The 18,624-nt window shown below is 38.8% G+C and overlaps 1 protein-coding gene and 1 long non-coding RNA gene across 2 annotated transcripts in view; both read left to right on the top strand.

The window, feature by feature from the left end:
• The window catches only part of LOC124277812 (guanine nucleotide exchange protein smcr8a-like), a 55,931-nt gene extending 50,255 nt beyond the window's left edge, over positions 1-5,676 (top strand). Inside the window, 2 exon segments of the mRNA XM_046713526.1 lie at positions 3,725-3,788; positions 4,393-5,676. Of these exon segments, the coding sequence (XP_046569482.1) occupies positions 3,725-3,788; positions 4,393-4,457 (129 nt within the window). The 3' untranslated portion in view covers positions 4,458-5,676.
• A 4,045-nt stretch (positions 5,677-9,721) lies between these two features.
• Positions 9,722-12,665, top strand: LOC124277834. The gene is made up of 2 exons (XR_006898930.1): positions 9,722-10,303; positions 10,489-12,665. It is a non-coding gene; the product is annotated as an uncharacterized LOC124277834 (long non-coding RNA).
• The last annotated feature ends 5,959 nt before the right edge of the window (positions 12,666-18,624 follow it).

Here is an 18,624-nt window from a genome sequence, read left to right as displayed (position 1 = left end):
TACTAACCCAGATCTTCACGGGTATACAGTATTTATGTGTTCATAAGAGCAGTTCAAACTTGTTTTACACATCAACTGCTGCAATAAGTGTAACTTCTTTGAAACTCCGAAACCTAGGTCAATACCATACCATATTCTCTGCTCTCAACAGAGGACGGTAACTAAAGATTTCCTAAGGATGTTTGTTATGTTGGATTTCTTGGCATCTATTTGGCTGTATTTGTGTCATGACAGGCAGTGGGGGTGAGTGAGTGAGTTGAGTTTTACGCTGCAATATCATGGTGGGGAACACCAGAAATCGTAGCATTTGAATCTCCTATACTGTAACATAGGAGGTACGAATGCTACGAGAAAAGTTACGAGATCTTAGGCTTACGAGAGCTTTGAGAAACGGGGCCCTGGGTCTCAAGAGTGATGAGCGAAAGCTTTAACCACTAGGCTACACTGCCGCATCGCACATATGATCAAAAAGGAAGAGTGAAATAGTGGACAATCTGAAAAAAATCTACTTTTTAGATTCCTTTCAAACTTTAAAACTCAGTTTTATTGTTGACCTGCATTAGAATCATTTTGAGACCTGTACACCAAAACATGCCTGAAAGACCACAAAAGTACCCAACCAATCCAGCGTTTAAATAAGGATGACCTCAAATGGACCCATGTGGGGAAACAAACCTGGGTCTTAAGCATAACGAGCGAACGCTTTAACCACTAGGCTACCCCACTGCCCTCAAGTTTTCTCGTCATACTGAAGACCTACTCATGGTTCACTGAGTACAACATGTAAAAGCCATTTCTGCCGTTCCTTGGCGTTATGTTGCAAGAGTATTGCGGTAAAGAGTAAAGCAGTGTAAAACCATACCCACTTAATCAGTCAGTCTGTCTATCACCCGCTCATTCACAGAAAGACATATCTGTAAGCCCAGACATCATTTCCTGACCTTATTTCTGACTATAGGGAGGTCATTAAGACCTGTAGTTGTCAGATTCATCAGTCACAGACTCAGATTGCTTTTATTTATGGAAATAGCAGTAGAATCATATATCACATTTGATGAACTGGATGATATTGGAATCACATTAATGTCGCTATTCATGACAACATTGCAAGATATTACTATTTTGAAGTGAACTGCTTCTAAAATAATTTGAGACAAATGATATTGGCTTGACTTGACATTTTCGGTATAATTTACAGAAACAATAAACAACATATCTGTTTGCATTAACATTTGTCTGACATTTGGATGCTCATTAAAACTCTTTTTAAGTTTCTGGAGTTTTCAATAAAAGCCAAGATGTGGAGTGATGTAACTATCCATTTTCTTTTTTTGAGTTGAGCAGCACAAAACTAAAATCATGATGGTTGAAGCAAAAGGATTAAAATTAAATTGTAGAAATAGCAATTTTGAAAAATTACTTCATAATATGGTAGGGGGTAGCCTAGTGGTTACAGTGTTCTCTTGTCACATTGAAAGCCCAGGTTCGATTCCTGCATGAGTACAATGTGTGAAGCCCATTTCTGGTGTCCCCTGCCTTAATATTGCTGGAATAATGGTAAAACCTGCATAAAAATAAAACTCACTCACTCATGGTTTACAGAATAATCAGATATATGAGCATTGATAGAAATGATAGGAGTGTATCCAAAGAGATAGTTACTTTTTTCATTACAATTTGATTTGCATTTTGTTTATTGTTCAAACATGATAGATACAGTGAATGCAGTTCTGCGGATTCTGTCAGAATTCATACCTAGCAACCTACTCTGGCCATAATGGGTGACTAATTGGGTCAGGTGATTGGTCTCATTGACCTGGTTGCTCACAATATTAACCACTGGTCCAGAATGAAGTTCTCTGGGGAGTATGGGTCAAACCTGACTTTCCAATTATTTCCACTGACCTTGTAGGGCGTGGGTCTAGTGGTTAAACCTGACGGGTTTCCCCACATGGGTACAACTTTCCATTTCTGGTGACCTTGATATTGCTTGAAATTGCTAAGTGCCTGGATTCTGTCAGAATTCATACCTAGCAACCTACTCTGGCCATAATGGGTGACTAATTGGGTCAGGTGATTGGTCTCATTGACCTGGTTGCTCACAATATTAACCACTGGTCCCAGATGAAGTTCTCTGGGGAGTATGGGTCAAACCTGACTTTCCAGTTATTTCCACTGACCTTGTAAAAGTGCCACTGAGTAGAGGGCGGTGGGGTAGCCTAGTGGTTAAAGCGTTCGCTCGTAACGCCGAAGGCCCGGGTTCGAATCCCCACATGGGTACAACTTGTGAAGCCCATTTCTGGTGTCCCCGCCGTGATATTTCTGGATATTGTGTAAAACCATTCTCAGCCAGTCAGCCACTGAGTAGCATTGCTGGATATTAGGCGCTCAACAAGTGCATTACTTTTATTATTTTTATTGTTATTGGTCAGAAGACATGACTAAATCAGTTGCATCAGACTTTATCTGGTGTCACGATATGGCTGAAAAATGGCGATGTGACTTAAAATCTTAATTCACTCACTCACTTATCTGGTGATTAGTCTCAGTGACTTGGCTGCTTTCACGTCTTCGTACCCCGATGGCCCGGATCATTGCTAACTATATCAATTATTAGATTGTTTGGTCCAGACATAATTAGTTATGGAGAATTCAGTTATGTAGGGACTATGGTTTAGGAATGCTTCTTAATTAGCGACCCATGAAGGTCTAGGTTAGAATGGACCTTCAGTAACCCGTGCTTGTCGTAAGAGGCGACTAACGGGATCAGGTGGTCAGGTTGACACTGGCATGGTTGACACATCATTGGTTCCCAATTGCACGCAGGTCAAGAAGACGTGACTGAATCAAGTGGATCTGGATCAACCAATCAGTTTCGGCTTTCATGTCTTTGTAAGATTGCTAACAATATCTATCATAGGATTGTCTGGTCCAGATTCATTCAAATACATTCCGCCATCTTGCAGATGTTTTATTTCTGGCACGTGCTCAAGAGAAAAAGTACTTGTGTAAAAAATGATGAGGGCAACACAATAAACAGAAGATACTCTATATGTGCCCTGTCCAAAGTTCATCCTTCTGATTGCTTTGGTTTTATGTGAATATGTCAACACCAGTTTCATGAAGTTAGATAAAAAGAGATCCTCTTCTTTAAAATTACTATGATTCTCTGCCTTTTCAAGTCACTGAACAAATATAATTACTCTTTGACACAAAACATATCTTTGTTGGATATCAGCTATGGCTTTGTAGGGCATTGTCTATGGCTTCTGACCTTTATTTGTTTTTTTTTCCCCTAAACATTTCTCAGAATTAAAGTAAAGGTTTCATATCCTTCTCTTACAAACTACTGAAGTGATATATATGCTTTGAGGTTTCTGAATGGTGCCAAGCCTTGCTTCTAATGGTAGTCATACCTTAGTGCTCAAAGTTAATCTGAATTTGACCACTGCCTCACTGTCTATAAAACTATGCATCACAAGAATATCTTATCGGGTAAATCTCCTTTACAGCCATTTGAATTATTTTCAGTGGTCAAGGTCATCCTGTAGGTCATGGCCGAAGATGTTTGTTTAAATGAGAACTCAAATAGGATGACTAACTTTTAATGCTTGGAAATTATTCGTTCAAGACTTCTTCAAGACTAGACAAACATTGCGGTAATGGTATGAAGATTTAGATTCTGTGGGTACGATGTACTACATTCACAGTTATCTCTTTGCAGTATTTGGCTGAGATAGTGAAGATGTCGGAGATTGAGCCACATGTACGACTAACTCAAGTTGGAGGTAAGCCCTACAGACAGTTTAAACATTTTTACATGCTTGTCAACTTTGAACCTAATTCCCAGAGAAATGGCAGTGTTTTGAAACTAAGTCTGTTATTAATGTTAAACATGTACCTCAGCTTATCTTAGCTTACATCCTTCCAACGTTGATCTGACAGTTCTGATGTAACTGAAATATTGGTCAAAGTGACATTGCACGCAACATTTAGTCACTTGCTGAATGCTGATTTAAAACCTGCTTCACGCCAGTTGCTGATGTTCATAACAGACATAAAAAAATTGTGTTTGAACTCACTGTTCCAATGTAATTAAAATTTTGAAATAGTTTTGAAAATCCGGGTTAGAATTGGTCTTCAGAAACCAATGCTTGTTGTAAGAGGCGACTAACGGGATCGGGTGGTCAGACTCCATGACTTGGTTCACAAATGTCATCATATCCAAATTGCGTAGTTCGATGTTCATGATGTTAGTCACAGGATTGTCTGGTTCAGACTTTATTATTTATAGACCGCCGCCATATAGATGAAATATTGCTGAGTGCGGTGATAAACTAAACAACAATCAATCAATAAATCAATCAATTTATTTAATTAATTTATTTTTAGGTGGTGTTGCCAGACCAATCACTCTGAATTACCTCCCTTGCCAGCTTCAACCTCTGAGGTTCTGAGTGAAGTTACTCCATCAGATGCATCACTGTCTTCATGATGCATCATCTGGATCAGGTGCATCTCTCCATACACCCAAGTCATGATCAGTTTCCAATGCTGGCTTTGATGCATTTAAAGGGAGTGAACTCTTGTGCGAAGCATTCCTTGTATGGCAACATCGTCTGACTCAGGGACTTGTTTAGTGCAATATGGACTGGGTATAGAGTGGATCCCTTCTCTCATACAGGGCAGGAGTTAGCCCTGTGGGTTGCTTGTCACATAGTCTTGGTTTGAATCCCAGAATGGGTTCAAATAGGACAAAAATCCTTTGTATCCTGAAGAAAACATACTGTGATAAATATTGTATTGTGATTTCAGTGTTTATGCTTTAGTGAACAACAAAAATGATCATGATAAGCATTCCTTGAAGATGTGCAAGCTAAGATGCAGCTATCTGAGCAGACTCTTGGGAATCAAACCTGTGTTCATCATCCAAGAGACAGAATATTGTGTAAGGACTGTGTATGAACAGTACAGAAGAAGTAAGGCATTACTGACCCTGACAGCTAAGGTGCTGGAACTTACTGCCCAAAGGCCAGATCAAATATGGAATGCTTCGATCATTTCCATCAAAAGGCCACAAAATGACACCAGTCTAAATAAACTGACCTGGAGACAATTTGGATCAAACTCATGGTGGTGCTTTGCAGGACGTTACAGCAGAACACATGTAGAACATAGGTAATTTAGTATTGAGGGTTTACGGGTCACGACATCTGACTTGTGTAAGGGACTGGGAAGGGGACTTGTCTTAGGATTGTATCATATTGGACTCCCTTCTTCCTCAATTTTGTTACACCTTTCCATTTTTCATGAACACAAAAAGCTGCAGATGTCGTCATCTTATCAGGACATGGTCATTTATCAATGTGCTTGGCAATCAAATACTGTGTTATCACTTGAATTAATTGATAATTGATTACACCATTCAAGTGATCCACAAGTTTGGTTTATTTGGCTGTTTTTATCACTATTTCAGCAAAATTTAACATCACTGGCCATGGAGCTTCACACTTTGTACCCATGTATGAAATAGAACTCAGACTGTTGGCAAGACAAGTAAATGCTTTATCCACTAGACTACCCCAATGCTTTGAAAGTATTGTCTGCTATGTCTTGCAATAACAAGGCAATTAGGAATGTACAGAGACAGATATATATATACATACTTAAGAACAATTGTTGACGTGGTAAGGGAATGTCTTTTTGTCTCATTGATAGAATGTTATTGATTTATTATAGATTGTGCCATTAGTGATGATGTTATCAACGATTATATGTCTATTTTGATGATGTCTTCAGGTGACTTTACTCAGGTCACAAGAGGGTAATATCAGTATAAAGATCCTTAACTTGTCAATGAAATGTAGGTATCTATGTTTAGTGGCAAAAGGATGGTTTATGTTGTTTACGTCGATACTTCACTATGCTATACATAGTTGTCATACAAATAACGATGAAAATGATTGGATGGATGGATGGATGGATGGATGGGTGGGTGGATGGATGGATGGGTGGGTGGGTGGATGGATGGATGGGTGGGTGGATGGATGGATGGATGGGTGGATGGATGGATGGTGTTTGGATGGATGTATGGGTGGGTGGGTGGATGTATGGGTGGGTGGATGGACTGATGAACGGATGGATAGATGGATGGATGGATGTTGTGCATACACCTTGTATGTATTTATTTTGTGTGTTTTTTGTATGAACATCCTGTATGTAAGTACATGTAGTTGATATTCACATCACAGCAGCCTCCATTAGGCAATCCATGGAATTTGAATTTAACATGAGCAAAATCCCAAGAATATGGCACCTTCATTAAAAATGAGAAATCATGAGCTGCATGTATATTAGTGTATTTAAAAACACTTCACAGGAAAGGCAAAACCATTTTCCTGCTAATGGACTGTGACAAGGATTACATCCACATGTTAAAACATACCATTATCTTGTATCTGTCAGTGGTGATTCCGCCATATCTGCATAGATACAGAAAATATGATCAGTTTGGACATTAAAGAAATATTTAATATTCATTTTGGGGTCAACATTTACAATTCTTGTTATTTTAGGGTAAATGACTAATCTCTGGGGATCAGATTTATTTCTTATGGACATTTTGTTTACTTTGTTAAAGAAGTTTGTTTGAAGCAATGCTTCTGATTTTGGACTGTCATTTTTAATGTGTTCCTCTTGATGCCATTCTCAACTCCCCAGGGAGTATCCAACAAAAGGTTACAACCAATGACTAATGCATTAACTAATGAATGTTGATATATGTTGTATCAAAAGACACAAGGCAGAATTCCATTGTCGCCCAAACCGTTCAAGCTTTATCCCTTTGTAGCCATTAGTAAGCTGTTTCCTGTGTCTTGTTTTAGTTGGTTTGGAATAATTAATAACAAGATAAACCACTGTACTTAAAGATGTTATGCTCAAATAGTCTTTATGAACGGGGTTTTGTATACACAACATGTTACAGTAGAGCTTCAGTAATGATGATGCATGCAAGGGAGACAACTGAGGAAGATGTTTTAATGGGTCAGTACAAAGTGGAACATCAATTCCTGAAATATTAATTATTAAGCCCCAGTTCCACATTAAATTCTTAACATACTGTGTTAAATTTTGAATTCCTTTCAAAATAAACATGATCACTTTTTTTCAATGTAACACAGTCAGAAATGACAAGTCATCCATTTCAGTATGATAAAATACCATATCCATATACATATATATATATGTTTAGGGCTACAGTTACTTATCCTATCGAACACTGTTGAACAATTTTGGACATTTTCTCTTGTGTTCCTTCAGTGTTTATGTTTATTAGTTATTCTGTACTAAAGACTGAAGACAGAAGTTATTAGGTTTGGCTCACGAAAAGGGATTCCCCCAAGGGTTGTGTTAAGTCATTTCTGATCCCCAGGATATTGCTGAATAGTGCTAAAGTAAAAAAACTTCACTGTCACATTGCAATACCAGAGAACCTTACAGCCAATCACAAGAAAGGTATGAAATATATTTAAAGGTTATATGTTCCTGTCGCCAAAGGACAGCACAACAACTAGTACATCACGTTTTGTTTAAAACTAGTTAGGGAGCTTATAAAATAGTAAACTGTTAAGTGACAAGACAATATAAACATGGGCTAGAGATCGCCAACAACTGAAGGTAGCTCACCATACTAGGGACCATGGGGACTTACAGTGCCTTTGCTACCTGCATGGACCCTTGCTGGATTTACACCATCCCTTCAGCAGCTGGCGAGTGCAGGAAAATTTAGCCAAAATTAAAATCACAAAAATACTATGTTTTAAAAATGTTGGTAAGTTTAAATGTACTTTGAAAGTTTTGGGACTTACGTACCCTCTCAGGAGGACAATAATTTTACAATACTTAACCCCCTTTGAGGATACAGCCACTAACAATCTCAGTTGATAATTTAAACTACCATTTATTAAATACCACTTATCTATCTTCAGAACATATTATTCAAAATTTATCTAGTAATTCTATTTCGTTTAAAAAACAATTATTAAATGAAAATTAACATTATTAAAAAGATAGATAATTAAGTGTTTTGACATTGAAATATTTATCCCTTGTGATGTGATCACCCAGGAACCTATGCTTGATGTAATGTCATTTTAATGGCACCTTACATTGTTCATAGTATCAATCAGTGTGTGCCAGTCCCAGCCTGAAGTATTTACCAGTTTCCCTTACAAAGCTGCAGTATTGATAAAATTGGGGCTTTACAACAAACTTTACTATACAAATATATATGATGTCATTATGTTCCCAACATCATCATAATAATAATCCAAATTTCACCTTTAAAACATTCCAGATTTTAGCGTGATTTTGCCAAGACACATGTTATTATACCTAGTATATACATGTACAGAGTAATTCTAAATATCCTGGCATGGCTTATTTCTAAACAGTTAATATGGCATCGCTGATATTTTAAGGGCTTCATAATTGTATGTGATGTCTTTCACAACAGAATTCAGATACATTCCCAACACAAAAGAAAACATTTGATGAAAGCATTACTACTACTACCTACTCTGTAAGATTCAAACGCACTCATTTGAGATCATCCTTATTTAAATGCTTAGATTGGTTGGGTACTTTTGTGGTCTTTCAGGCATGTTTTGGTGCACAGGTCTCAACATGATTCTTAATGCAGGTCAACAATAAAACTGAGTTTTAAAGTTTGGGGTAGTTCGATTCCCCAAATGGGCAAAATTTGTGAAGCCCATTTCTGGTGTTCCCCGCCGTGATATTGCTGGAATATTGCTAAAAGCGGCGTAAAATCAAACTCACTCACTCACTTAATTCAGGTCAACAATAAAACTGAGTTTTGAAGTTTGAAAGGAATCTAAAAACCATATTTTGTCAGATTGTCCACTCTTCCTTTTGATCATATGTGCGATGTGGCGGTGTAGCCTAGTGGTTAAAGCTTTCGTTCGTCACGCTGAAGACCCGGGTTCGATTCCCCACATGGGCATACAATGTGAAGTCCATTTCTGGTGTTCTGGTGTTCCCACCATGATATTGCTGGAATATTGCTAAAAGTGGTGTAGAACCATACTCACTCACTCACTCATGACAAGATGAAATGAAAACAGAATGTTGTGACAGGCGACACAACTCTTATGAACATTGACAGACCGAAGATATGCTATGTCAATTCGGTGCTTTGATGACGTCACACCTGTCAAAACCTATAACAAAACAATTCACAATCGAAAAGGCTGTCCGAAGAAAGGTTCCATTACAAAATATATACTCAGTGATGTAACGCTTACCTTTGTATATTTTCAGTCTAGTCTAGCATGTATATATTGTTCCCACAGTGGGATATTGTATGTATTTCATACAGTGGGGCCAAACAGCATTGTCAGATTCCAATATACAGTGTTTGTCATATGTGCCAGTGATGAGGATTAGGTGGATAATGGACTGTTGATTGGTGCTCTTGCTTTCATCCACCAGTTTGCATGACTATAAGTATATAGGAGTTAGGGATGCCACGATACATCGATGCATCAATACTTTTTACTTGCAATTGTATCATGTTTTTTGATGTTATGAGAGTTATAAATGATTATTATGCAGAAAGATAGGAAAGAACTTTTAATTTCTGAGAATAAAAAATGTTGATCTTCTCATGGACAATCATATAAAGTGAAATATTAATGTTCAAAATGTAACTAAATTTACACAATAATTCCGCAGATATACATAAACCTGGTATAGTAGGTGTGAATTGTGGCAGTGTCTGTGACATGCCCATGCTAGTGGTATCCCCCAAAGTGATAAATATCAGAGACTTACATCAACTACGGTTTTCCTCCAACATTAAGCTGACATGATATATTTCGATATATCTGATGTACTGTTAAAGCTATTTTGAAACCAAGTCACCCACTCCATAATGATATAGAGGAATAATTCAGCTTCAGCCCACGTCACCAATCACTTCAACAGAATGACAATGTGAAAACCTTGAAAAGGTCACAGCAAATTCTATGTAACTGATATTAGTTTTTTGTTTTCAAAAACACCTGTTTTGTAAACAAGTTCATCATATATCTGTAGTTAATGTTTTTCAGGTTAATTTTCCTGTGACTTTATCACATATTTATTTAAAATATCAAATATGTCTAACATGGTCTAAACTATTAGAGTTAAACCTTTTCCACAACATAAATTGCAATAAGGGCATTTATCATGACAAAGACTGCTTCAGTTGCTCTTAGATTAATTTCACCTATTTGTAATACTAGTTTGGGGCGGTGGGGTAGCCTAGTGGTTAAAGCGTTGGCTCATCACGCCGAAGACCCAGGTTCGATTGCCCACATGGGCACAATGTGTTAAGCCCATTTCTGGTGTCCCTAGCCGTGATATTGCTGGAATATTGCTAAAAGCGGCGTAAAACTAAACTCAGTCAGTCAGTCAGTGTAATACTAGTTTAAGCAATCCAAGTTTCATTGCAAGTTTTCTGAATTCATGTATTGATAAGTTTGAAGTTTGAAAATTTACACCTGAGGATCATGATGTTAATTTTTATATATAAATGTCAAGATGTCTTGACAGACAGCCATGGTAAGTGATGGTTATTTAAGCCTTATAGAGTATTATTGATACTTGTCTGTTAGAAAATTTGTACGAAGCCAATTTATCAAATTCAAAATAGAATCATATTGAATTTCATTCCAGCTTACATCAGACAATATCAGTTGTCTGATGTTGCAATGTACTCTACAGAGTTGCTTTCTTTGGGCAAGACAGAAAAAAATCATTGTCTGTTTTGCCCAGTGTGGGAGACCTGGAGGGGTAGCCTGGTGGTCACAGCGTTCTCCATAGACATGGGTTCGAATTCCCCATAATGCGTGAGGCCCATTTCTGGTGTCACCAAATGTGATTTTGTTGGAATATTGCTAAAACCAGAGTAAAATCATGCTCACCTATTTCTACTTGTAGCTGATGTGCAGCAATACACCTGGTATACTCCTCAAGGCAGCGATAAGACCAGCTCAGTTAGTTGAAATATATCATTGACAGTGTTGTAATATCATACATAAGGAAAACAATGAAAGTAGTGGGTGAGTGAGTTGGGTTTTATGCTGCTTTTAGCATTATTCCAGCAATATCACAGCTGGGAACACCAGAAATGGGCTTCAAACATTGTACCCATGTGGGGAATCGAACCCGGATCTTCAGCAAACACTTAAACCACTAGCTTACCTGACTGATCTCAACTGAGTAGTATTTAAAGGAGAAACTACAGTAACATTGTCTTGTTTCAGTGTGATTATAAATTATACAAGATGCATACTGTGGTGTTCTTTGGTTGTGCAGTCCACCATGATTCCAAATCACAGACATTCCCTTCACCTAAGCAGTATTGAATTTGTTTTCATAATCTGTACCAACATTCTACAAAATGTATTGACATTTTCTCATCATTATGACTGAATTGGTTCCTGACCCTAGTGCTGGGGGAGTGGATTCCCAGATGTTTAAGGCCACAAATTTGTTGCAGAGTTGCTTCCCTTTGGTGTCTTAGAAACCAATCTTAATGGTGTTGAATCACGGTTTGCAGTGATCTTGTGTCTTATATGGTCAGCTTGAGTTGTCGTGTTGATGTGTCTGAAATACCATTTGTTTGGGTTTTTTCTTTGAAAGGTGTAAAGGTAAATCATAAAGAATGACACCCTGTATCATGGAATGACACCCTGTATCGTGGAATGACACCCTGTATCGTGGAATGACACCCTGTATCGTGGAATGACACCCTGTATCGTGGAATGACACCCTGTATCATGGAATGACACCCTGTATCGTGGAATGACACCCAGTATCGTGGAATGACACCCTGTATCGTGGAATGACACCCTGTATCGTGGAATGACACCCTGTATCGTGGAATGACACCCAGTATCGTGGAATGACACCCTGTATCGTGGAATGACACCCTGTATCGTGGAATGACACCCTGTATCGTGGAATGACACCCTGTATCGTGGAATGACACCCAGTATCATGGAATGACACCCTATATCGTGGAATGACACCCTGTATAAATGACACCTTGTATGACATCACCTGTGAAGATCCGTGTTAGAACTGGTCTTCAGCAACCCATGCTTGTCACAAGAGGCGACTAACGGGATTGGATGGTTGTATCCCAATTGCGTATAATGATTGTCATGATGTTGATGACTTGATAGTCTGGTCCAGACTTGATTGTTTCCATACGGCAAGCAGATAGTTGGAATATAGCTGAGTGCGGCATTAAACAACAAACAAACAAACCTAGTATCACAGGATGACACCTCTACCTGGACACCTTGTATCACAGGATGACACCTTGTATCACGTTATGACACCCTGTATCATTGAATGAAACCTCAGCACAACAGGACACTGACACTGACAACTGCTAACCTGCAAAAATTGTTTCACATTCCTGACACTTGCTGTGTGAGCATAAAGGTCCAGAATGTGTACTGTTGCTTTTCAAATTTCCACTGCTTGAAGTCCTTTTTGTGCCAAATATTCTGTTCTTACGTCAGCTTTGATTTTGATGTTAAGCAATGTATTGATGCATATGGGCAGACATGAAATAAAGGAAATATTTTCAAGAGCGTTTCCCTTACTTTCTGTTTACAACGGAGTGAGGATTTAGAAGCTATGTAGTGGCCACTACGTCTTTTGCATGAAAAGTTGGCACCCGTTTCCATCCATACCTAAACTGAACTGGTACCTTGTGCCTGTAACTGATGATGATGCAACGTTTCCCGGCACCCATAAGTATGCTTCGGGTTTTGCCAAATTGATTCTGGCATGACAAGCATCAAGTCAGTCCTTTTTTGACCTCAAGACATAACTGAAATATTGTTGAGAGCTGTCTTCATCCCTGCTCACTCAGGCACCAAGATGTATTCTAACCATATGCAGAGTGTATAGGATGTATTCTAACCATATGCAGAGTGTATAGGACGTATTCTAACCATATGCAGAGTGTATAGGATGTATTCTAACCATATGCAGAGTGTATAGGACGTATTCTAACCATATGCAGAGTGTATAGGACGTATTCTAACCATATGCAGAGTGTATAGGATGTATTCTAACCATATGCAGAGTGTATAGGACGTATTCTAACCATATGCAGAGTGTATAGGACGTATTCTAACCATATACAGAGTGTATAGGATGTATTCTAACCATATGCAGAGTGTATAGGACGTATTCTAACCATATGCAGAGTGTATAGGACGTATTCTAACCATATGCAGAGTGTATAGGATGTATTCTAACCATATGTAGCGTGTATAGGACGTATTCTAACCATATGCAGAGTGTATAGGACGTATTCTAACCATATGCAGAGTGTATAGGATGTATTCTAACCATATGCAGAGTGTATAGGACGTATTCTAACCATATGCAGAGTGTATAGGACGTATTCTAACCATATGCAGAGTGTATAGGATGTATTCTAACCATATGCAGAGTGTATAGGACGTATTCTAACCATATGCAGAGTGTATAGGATGTATTCTAACCATATGTAGAGTGTATAGGACGTATTCTAACCATATGCAGAGTGTATAGGACGTATTCTAACCATATACAGAGTGTATAGGATGTATTCTAACCATATGCAGAGTGTATAGGACGTATTCTAACCATATGCAGAGTGTATAGGACGTATTCTAACCATATACAGAGTGTATAGGATGTATTCTCACCATATGCAGAGTGTATAGGACGTATTCTAACCATATGCAGAGTGTATAGGACGTATTCTAACCATATGCAGAGTGTATAGGATGTATTCTAACCATATGTAGAGTGTATAGGACGTATTCTAACCATATGCAGAGTGTATAGGACGTATTCTAACCATCAGCAGAGAGTATAGGACGTATTCTAACCATATGCAGAGTGTATAGGACGTATTCTAACCATATGCAGAGTGTATAGGACGTATTCTAACCATATGCAGAGTGTATAGGACGTATTCTTACCATATGCAGAGTGTATAGGACGTATTCTAACCATATGCAGAGTGTATAGGACGTATTCTAACCATATGCAGAGTGTATAGGACGTATTCTAACCATATGCAGAGCGTATAGGACGTATTCTAACCATATGCAGAGTGTATAGGACGTATTCTAACCATATGCAGAGCGTATATGACGTATTCTAACCATACACAGAGTGTATAGGACGTATTCTAACCATATGCAGAGTGTATAGGACGTATTCTAACCATATGCAGAGTGTATAGGACGTATTCTAACCATATGCAGAGTGTATAGGACGTATTCTAACCATATGCAGAGTGTATAGGACGTATTCTAACCATATGCAGAGCGTATAGGACGTATTCTAACCATATGCAGAGTCTATAGGACGTATTCTAACCATATGCAGAGCGTATAGGACGTATTCTAACCATATGCAGAGTGTATAGGACGTATTCTAACCATATGCAGAGCGTATATGACGTATTCTAACCATACACAGAGTGTATAGGACTTATTCTAAGCATCAGCAGAGAGTATAGGACGTATTCTAACAATAAGCAGAGTGTAAGGACGTATTTTAACCATAAGCAGAGTGCATAAGTCGTATTCTAACCATATGCAGAGTGCATAGGACGTATTGTAACCATAAGCAGAGTGTATAGGACGTATTCTAACCATAAGCAGAGTGTATAGGACGTATTCTAACCATAAGCAGAGAGCACATGACGTATTCTAACCATAAGCAGAGTGTATAGGACGTATGCAATCAACAGAAGTGTCTTTAGGAGTGAGTGAGTTTAGTTTTACGCCGCACTCGGCTATATTCCAGCTATGTGGCGGCGGTCTGTAAATAATCGAGTCTGGAACAGACAATCCAGTGATCAACAACCCGAGCATCGATCTGCGCAATTGGGAACCGATGACATGTGTAAACCAAGTAAGCGAGCCTGACCACCCGTCTTTAGGTCGTACTATCAGCAGATAGTGATTACAAGACGAATGAACTACATTTTTAACCTTCATTCTCAAAACACAAGGGAAGTGCCAGCGAACCTATGTTGCTAAAGGCTACATACATTAAATGAGATCGAAATGATAGGGAAAAGAACCTAGCGATTCTGTGAATTGCCACATAAGTAAACACATTCATTAAGTGACTTGATGATGGAAATTGTCTCTCTTAGTACCTGATTGAACGGTAACGTTGATTGTAGGAGTCAGTGGAATTGGCCTATGTGGGTACAAATTGCCCATCGGATAGTCAAATAATCGCGTGACATTTCCCACAAGCCTGAAGCACTACCTGTGAGTTAAAGGACGCTCTCTGAGTAGACTCACGTCGTTACCAGTCTACCAAATCACCGATGTGAAAGGGAATAACACTATTTCAAATAGGGTGGAAAGCTGAGGCAGTGAAAAGTGCATTTCACTTACAATCGTGAGATTATATTGGATTGTTCAGTTGGAAGATGTCAGTAGGTGCATACGATGTTTACTGATTTCTTGTTCATGGTCCTTGTCATGTTCTTGTGTAATCAGAAATCAGGCATGCCTTGTGGTGTCCGATGCTACCAAGCAATTAAATTACCGTTAGTAAGGCTATGACGGGTTTTGCTTTGATTTAGTTTGAAACTGTCATCAGCATACGACATTTATATAGCGCACATATCCAGGCAACTAGTGCTTGCTCAAGGCGCTGGTATTTTTTCCCTTGATCATTGGATGTCAATCTCAACGGCACATCGTGTTATCTATCTCAACTCCCTGGGGAGTATGCAACTCTTGCAGCCACTAGGCGTACTAGTTATTGTGGCTTCTCATCCTAACGAGGTACCCATTCACAGCTGGGTGGACTGGGACACATAGTCACAGTACTTCGTCCAAGTTCACTGCACGTTGCTGTACCCGCAACTAGGTGTTTGCACGTATTCATGTGGCCTCCATCTGGACATATACCAACGGATTCGTGGGTTCTTTGAAGTGCACAGGGTTGTGTACTGTACACTAGGGGTTGTGACAACACTGAAAGAGTCTGCACACAAAGTTGACTGGGCTCGATCCCGACACTTCATACTCGCTGGATCACAAACTGTTTGACAATATTTGCTGTTTGGTAAAGTTTATTTTGTCCTTCAGTATTTATGATCATTACCGCGCCAGTGCATAGCTGTTCCAAGCAGTGTTAAACGTAACCCACAGCAGCGATATTACGGACTCTCAAAGAGGCAGCCAAACTAACGGATCATAACGAAAACTTCCTTTGTTTGTATATTAGTCCGATTTGTCTTGAAATACCACAGATGGCGAGCTGCCCAGATTGAACTGTCTCTGAATCCTATGAGCTTTGTTCAATACCTTGGTGTTCAAGTCGCGTAGACAGTGGTTATATGTTATCGGAAATCGGATTACAAGATTTCACTGTTTGACATAAACCTTTGTCAGCAAAAAGCAAAGACGATTACGAGTCTGTTTTGCTGGCATCTATCTATTATTATCACTTTCTCCAACTAGTCTTAAATCACAAAGTTCTGTTCAAAATTCAAAAAGTTTTGATGAATACAACAAAAATTGATATTCTATTCCAATTACCAGTATTAATTCTTGGGCAAACATTTTCCTCGGGATATTAGAGGAAATTTGTTAATGAAATTTGTTAAGAAGGATGTGTATTTTGTTTCAAATGGCTGGATCTTGGAGAAATGGAATTAGATGATGAATGTATCATGATGAGCGCAGTCAGGTTGTTTAAACAATGGCAGTGATTGCCAATGACAGATGTAGCTTCTATCTAATGGATGTGTCTCTTTGACCATGACTGATGCTAAATGGTTCTCAAATAATCTCAGGAAGAGCAAGTATAAGGCAGAGGTGAACAAATGAGCCTTGGAAATACGTATTTGGAGAGACTAAAACATAAGCCATATACAAAGTACATTATTTAAAGCATAATTCAGCAAATTACAGGGCCTAGATTTTCGAAGCTCTCTTAGCGCTAAGATAGTCGTAAGTGCCATTCATTAACATTAACTTACGACTATCTTAGCGTTAAGAGAGCTTCGAAAATCTAGGACCAGGTATGACCACTCTTTATATCAGTAATTGGACGTGCATGGCCACTCTGTAAAAGTGACCAATTTCTAAAACCCTAGGAATTTAATATTTTAAATTTGTTAACAGTGTCTTGTTTAACGAAGCAAGTAGTTTCATTTTGATCTAACCCAGCGTACGTTTGTGCTCTTTACTCTCGAACGTGATTCTCCATACATTGTACGTCAGATCTTTAATGCTTTTATGAATTTCAACTTCCCTTTTCGTTGTAAAATACTTTTAAAGTACCTCTCGTTCTTGCATTCAGTGATTGGTGCATGTTAAAAAAGAAGAGCTGTGTACATGAGTGACTGAGTTTAGTTCCACACCGTATATTATCGATTCTTGACCAGACAATCCAGTGATTGACATCATGACCATCCACCAAAGTATATGTAACTGGGATACGCCACGATCGATGAAGACAGCGAACCTGACCTCCCGATCACGAGAGACTCCACTTACGTCAAGCATTGATTGCTGAGAACCAACTCAAACCCGGATTTTCACTGGTGGGAACTGATGAAATGATAGTGAAAATCGTAATGATGATAAATATCTTTAAGGTAATTTCGGAGATCATTTTCTGGTTTGTCCACCATGTTGGGTGATGCATGCCTGACTAGGTGATGACGTACAGTTGAACTCCTTGCGTTGGGTGGCTGTTGGTATTGGTTGTCTGGCTGAAGACGTACAGCAGCAGGGCCATTGTCTGGTCTCTGGTGTACATCCTCAATTAAAGCATCCGACAGATTCCCCTTTGTTAATTTGTCAAGGTTGATTGATGTTCGTTTGCCTTCTTTCCGAGATAATCGGTGACGATCTTGGCACGATTTGGTCTCGCATTGTCATATGTAAGTTCAAAATTCCTCGCCAGCCAATTTCAACGACGGGACACAAAAACTTCGTCAACATATTGGTGGTCTATCAACGGTCAATGGTCCATTCACAATAACCAAATTACGTCGCCTGTCAAGCGTAGTACTACCAGATGTCATGATACTACTGCCCCCATGATTGTAATTTTAATAATAATTGTTGCACTGCACATACCTTTTGGGGTTGCTCCATCCAGGATTCGAAACCATACTGAGGCACCTAATCTGTAGAACACAAAGCCAGTGATCTACCACCTTTCCTCCAAGGCTTCAAACAAAATAGAAGTCCGATAACTGATCCAAGTGGATACTGTGATCAATACAATATTAGCTAACGTTTTTAAATATACAGGGGAGGTGGGGAATCCTAGGGGTTATTGCGTTCTTTTTGACACACATGAGAACACTATTTTGAGGCCATTTTTAGTGTCCCCCGCCTTGATATTGCTGGAATATTCCGGCGTAAATTCTTACTGACTCGCTCATTATAAATGAACAACTTTGTCGTACCAATATTCCACCTCTCTGGACTGGTGGATTGTATCTGTGGAAAATCAGGTGAATAATTCTGGTGTTCGTGAATTGATTTGAAATTT

This window comes from Haliotis rubra, unplaced genomic scaffold (genome assembly GCF_003918875.1).
Source record: "Haliotis rubra isolate DU_JTF1 unplaced genomic scaffold, ASM391887v1 Scf228, whole genome shotgun sequence".
NCBI lineage: Eukaryota > Metazoa > Mollusca > Gastropoda > Lepetellida > Haliotidae > Haliotis > Haliotis rubra.
The sequence above is the reverse complement of the archived record's forward strand: the minus strand, read 5'-3'. Positions and strand labels throughout refer to the sequence as shown.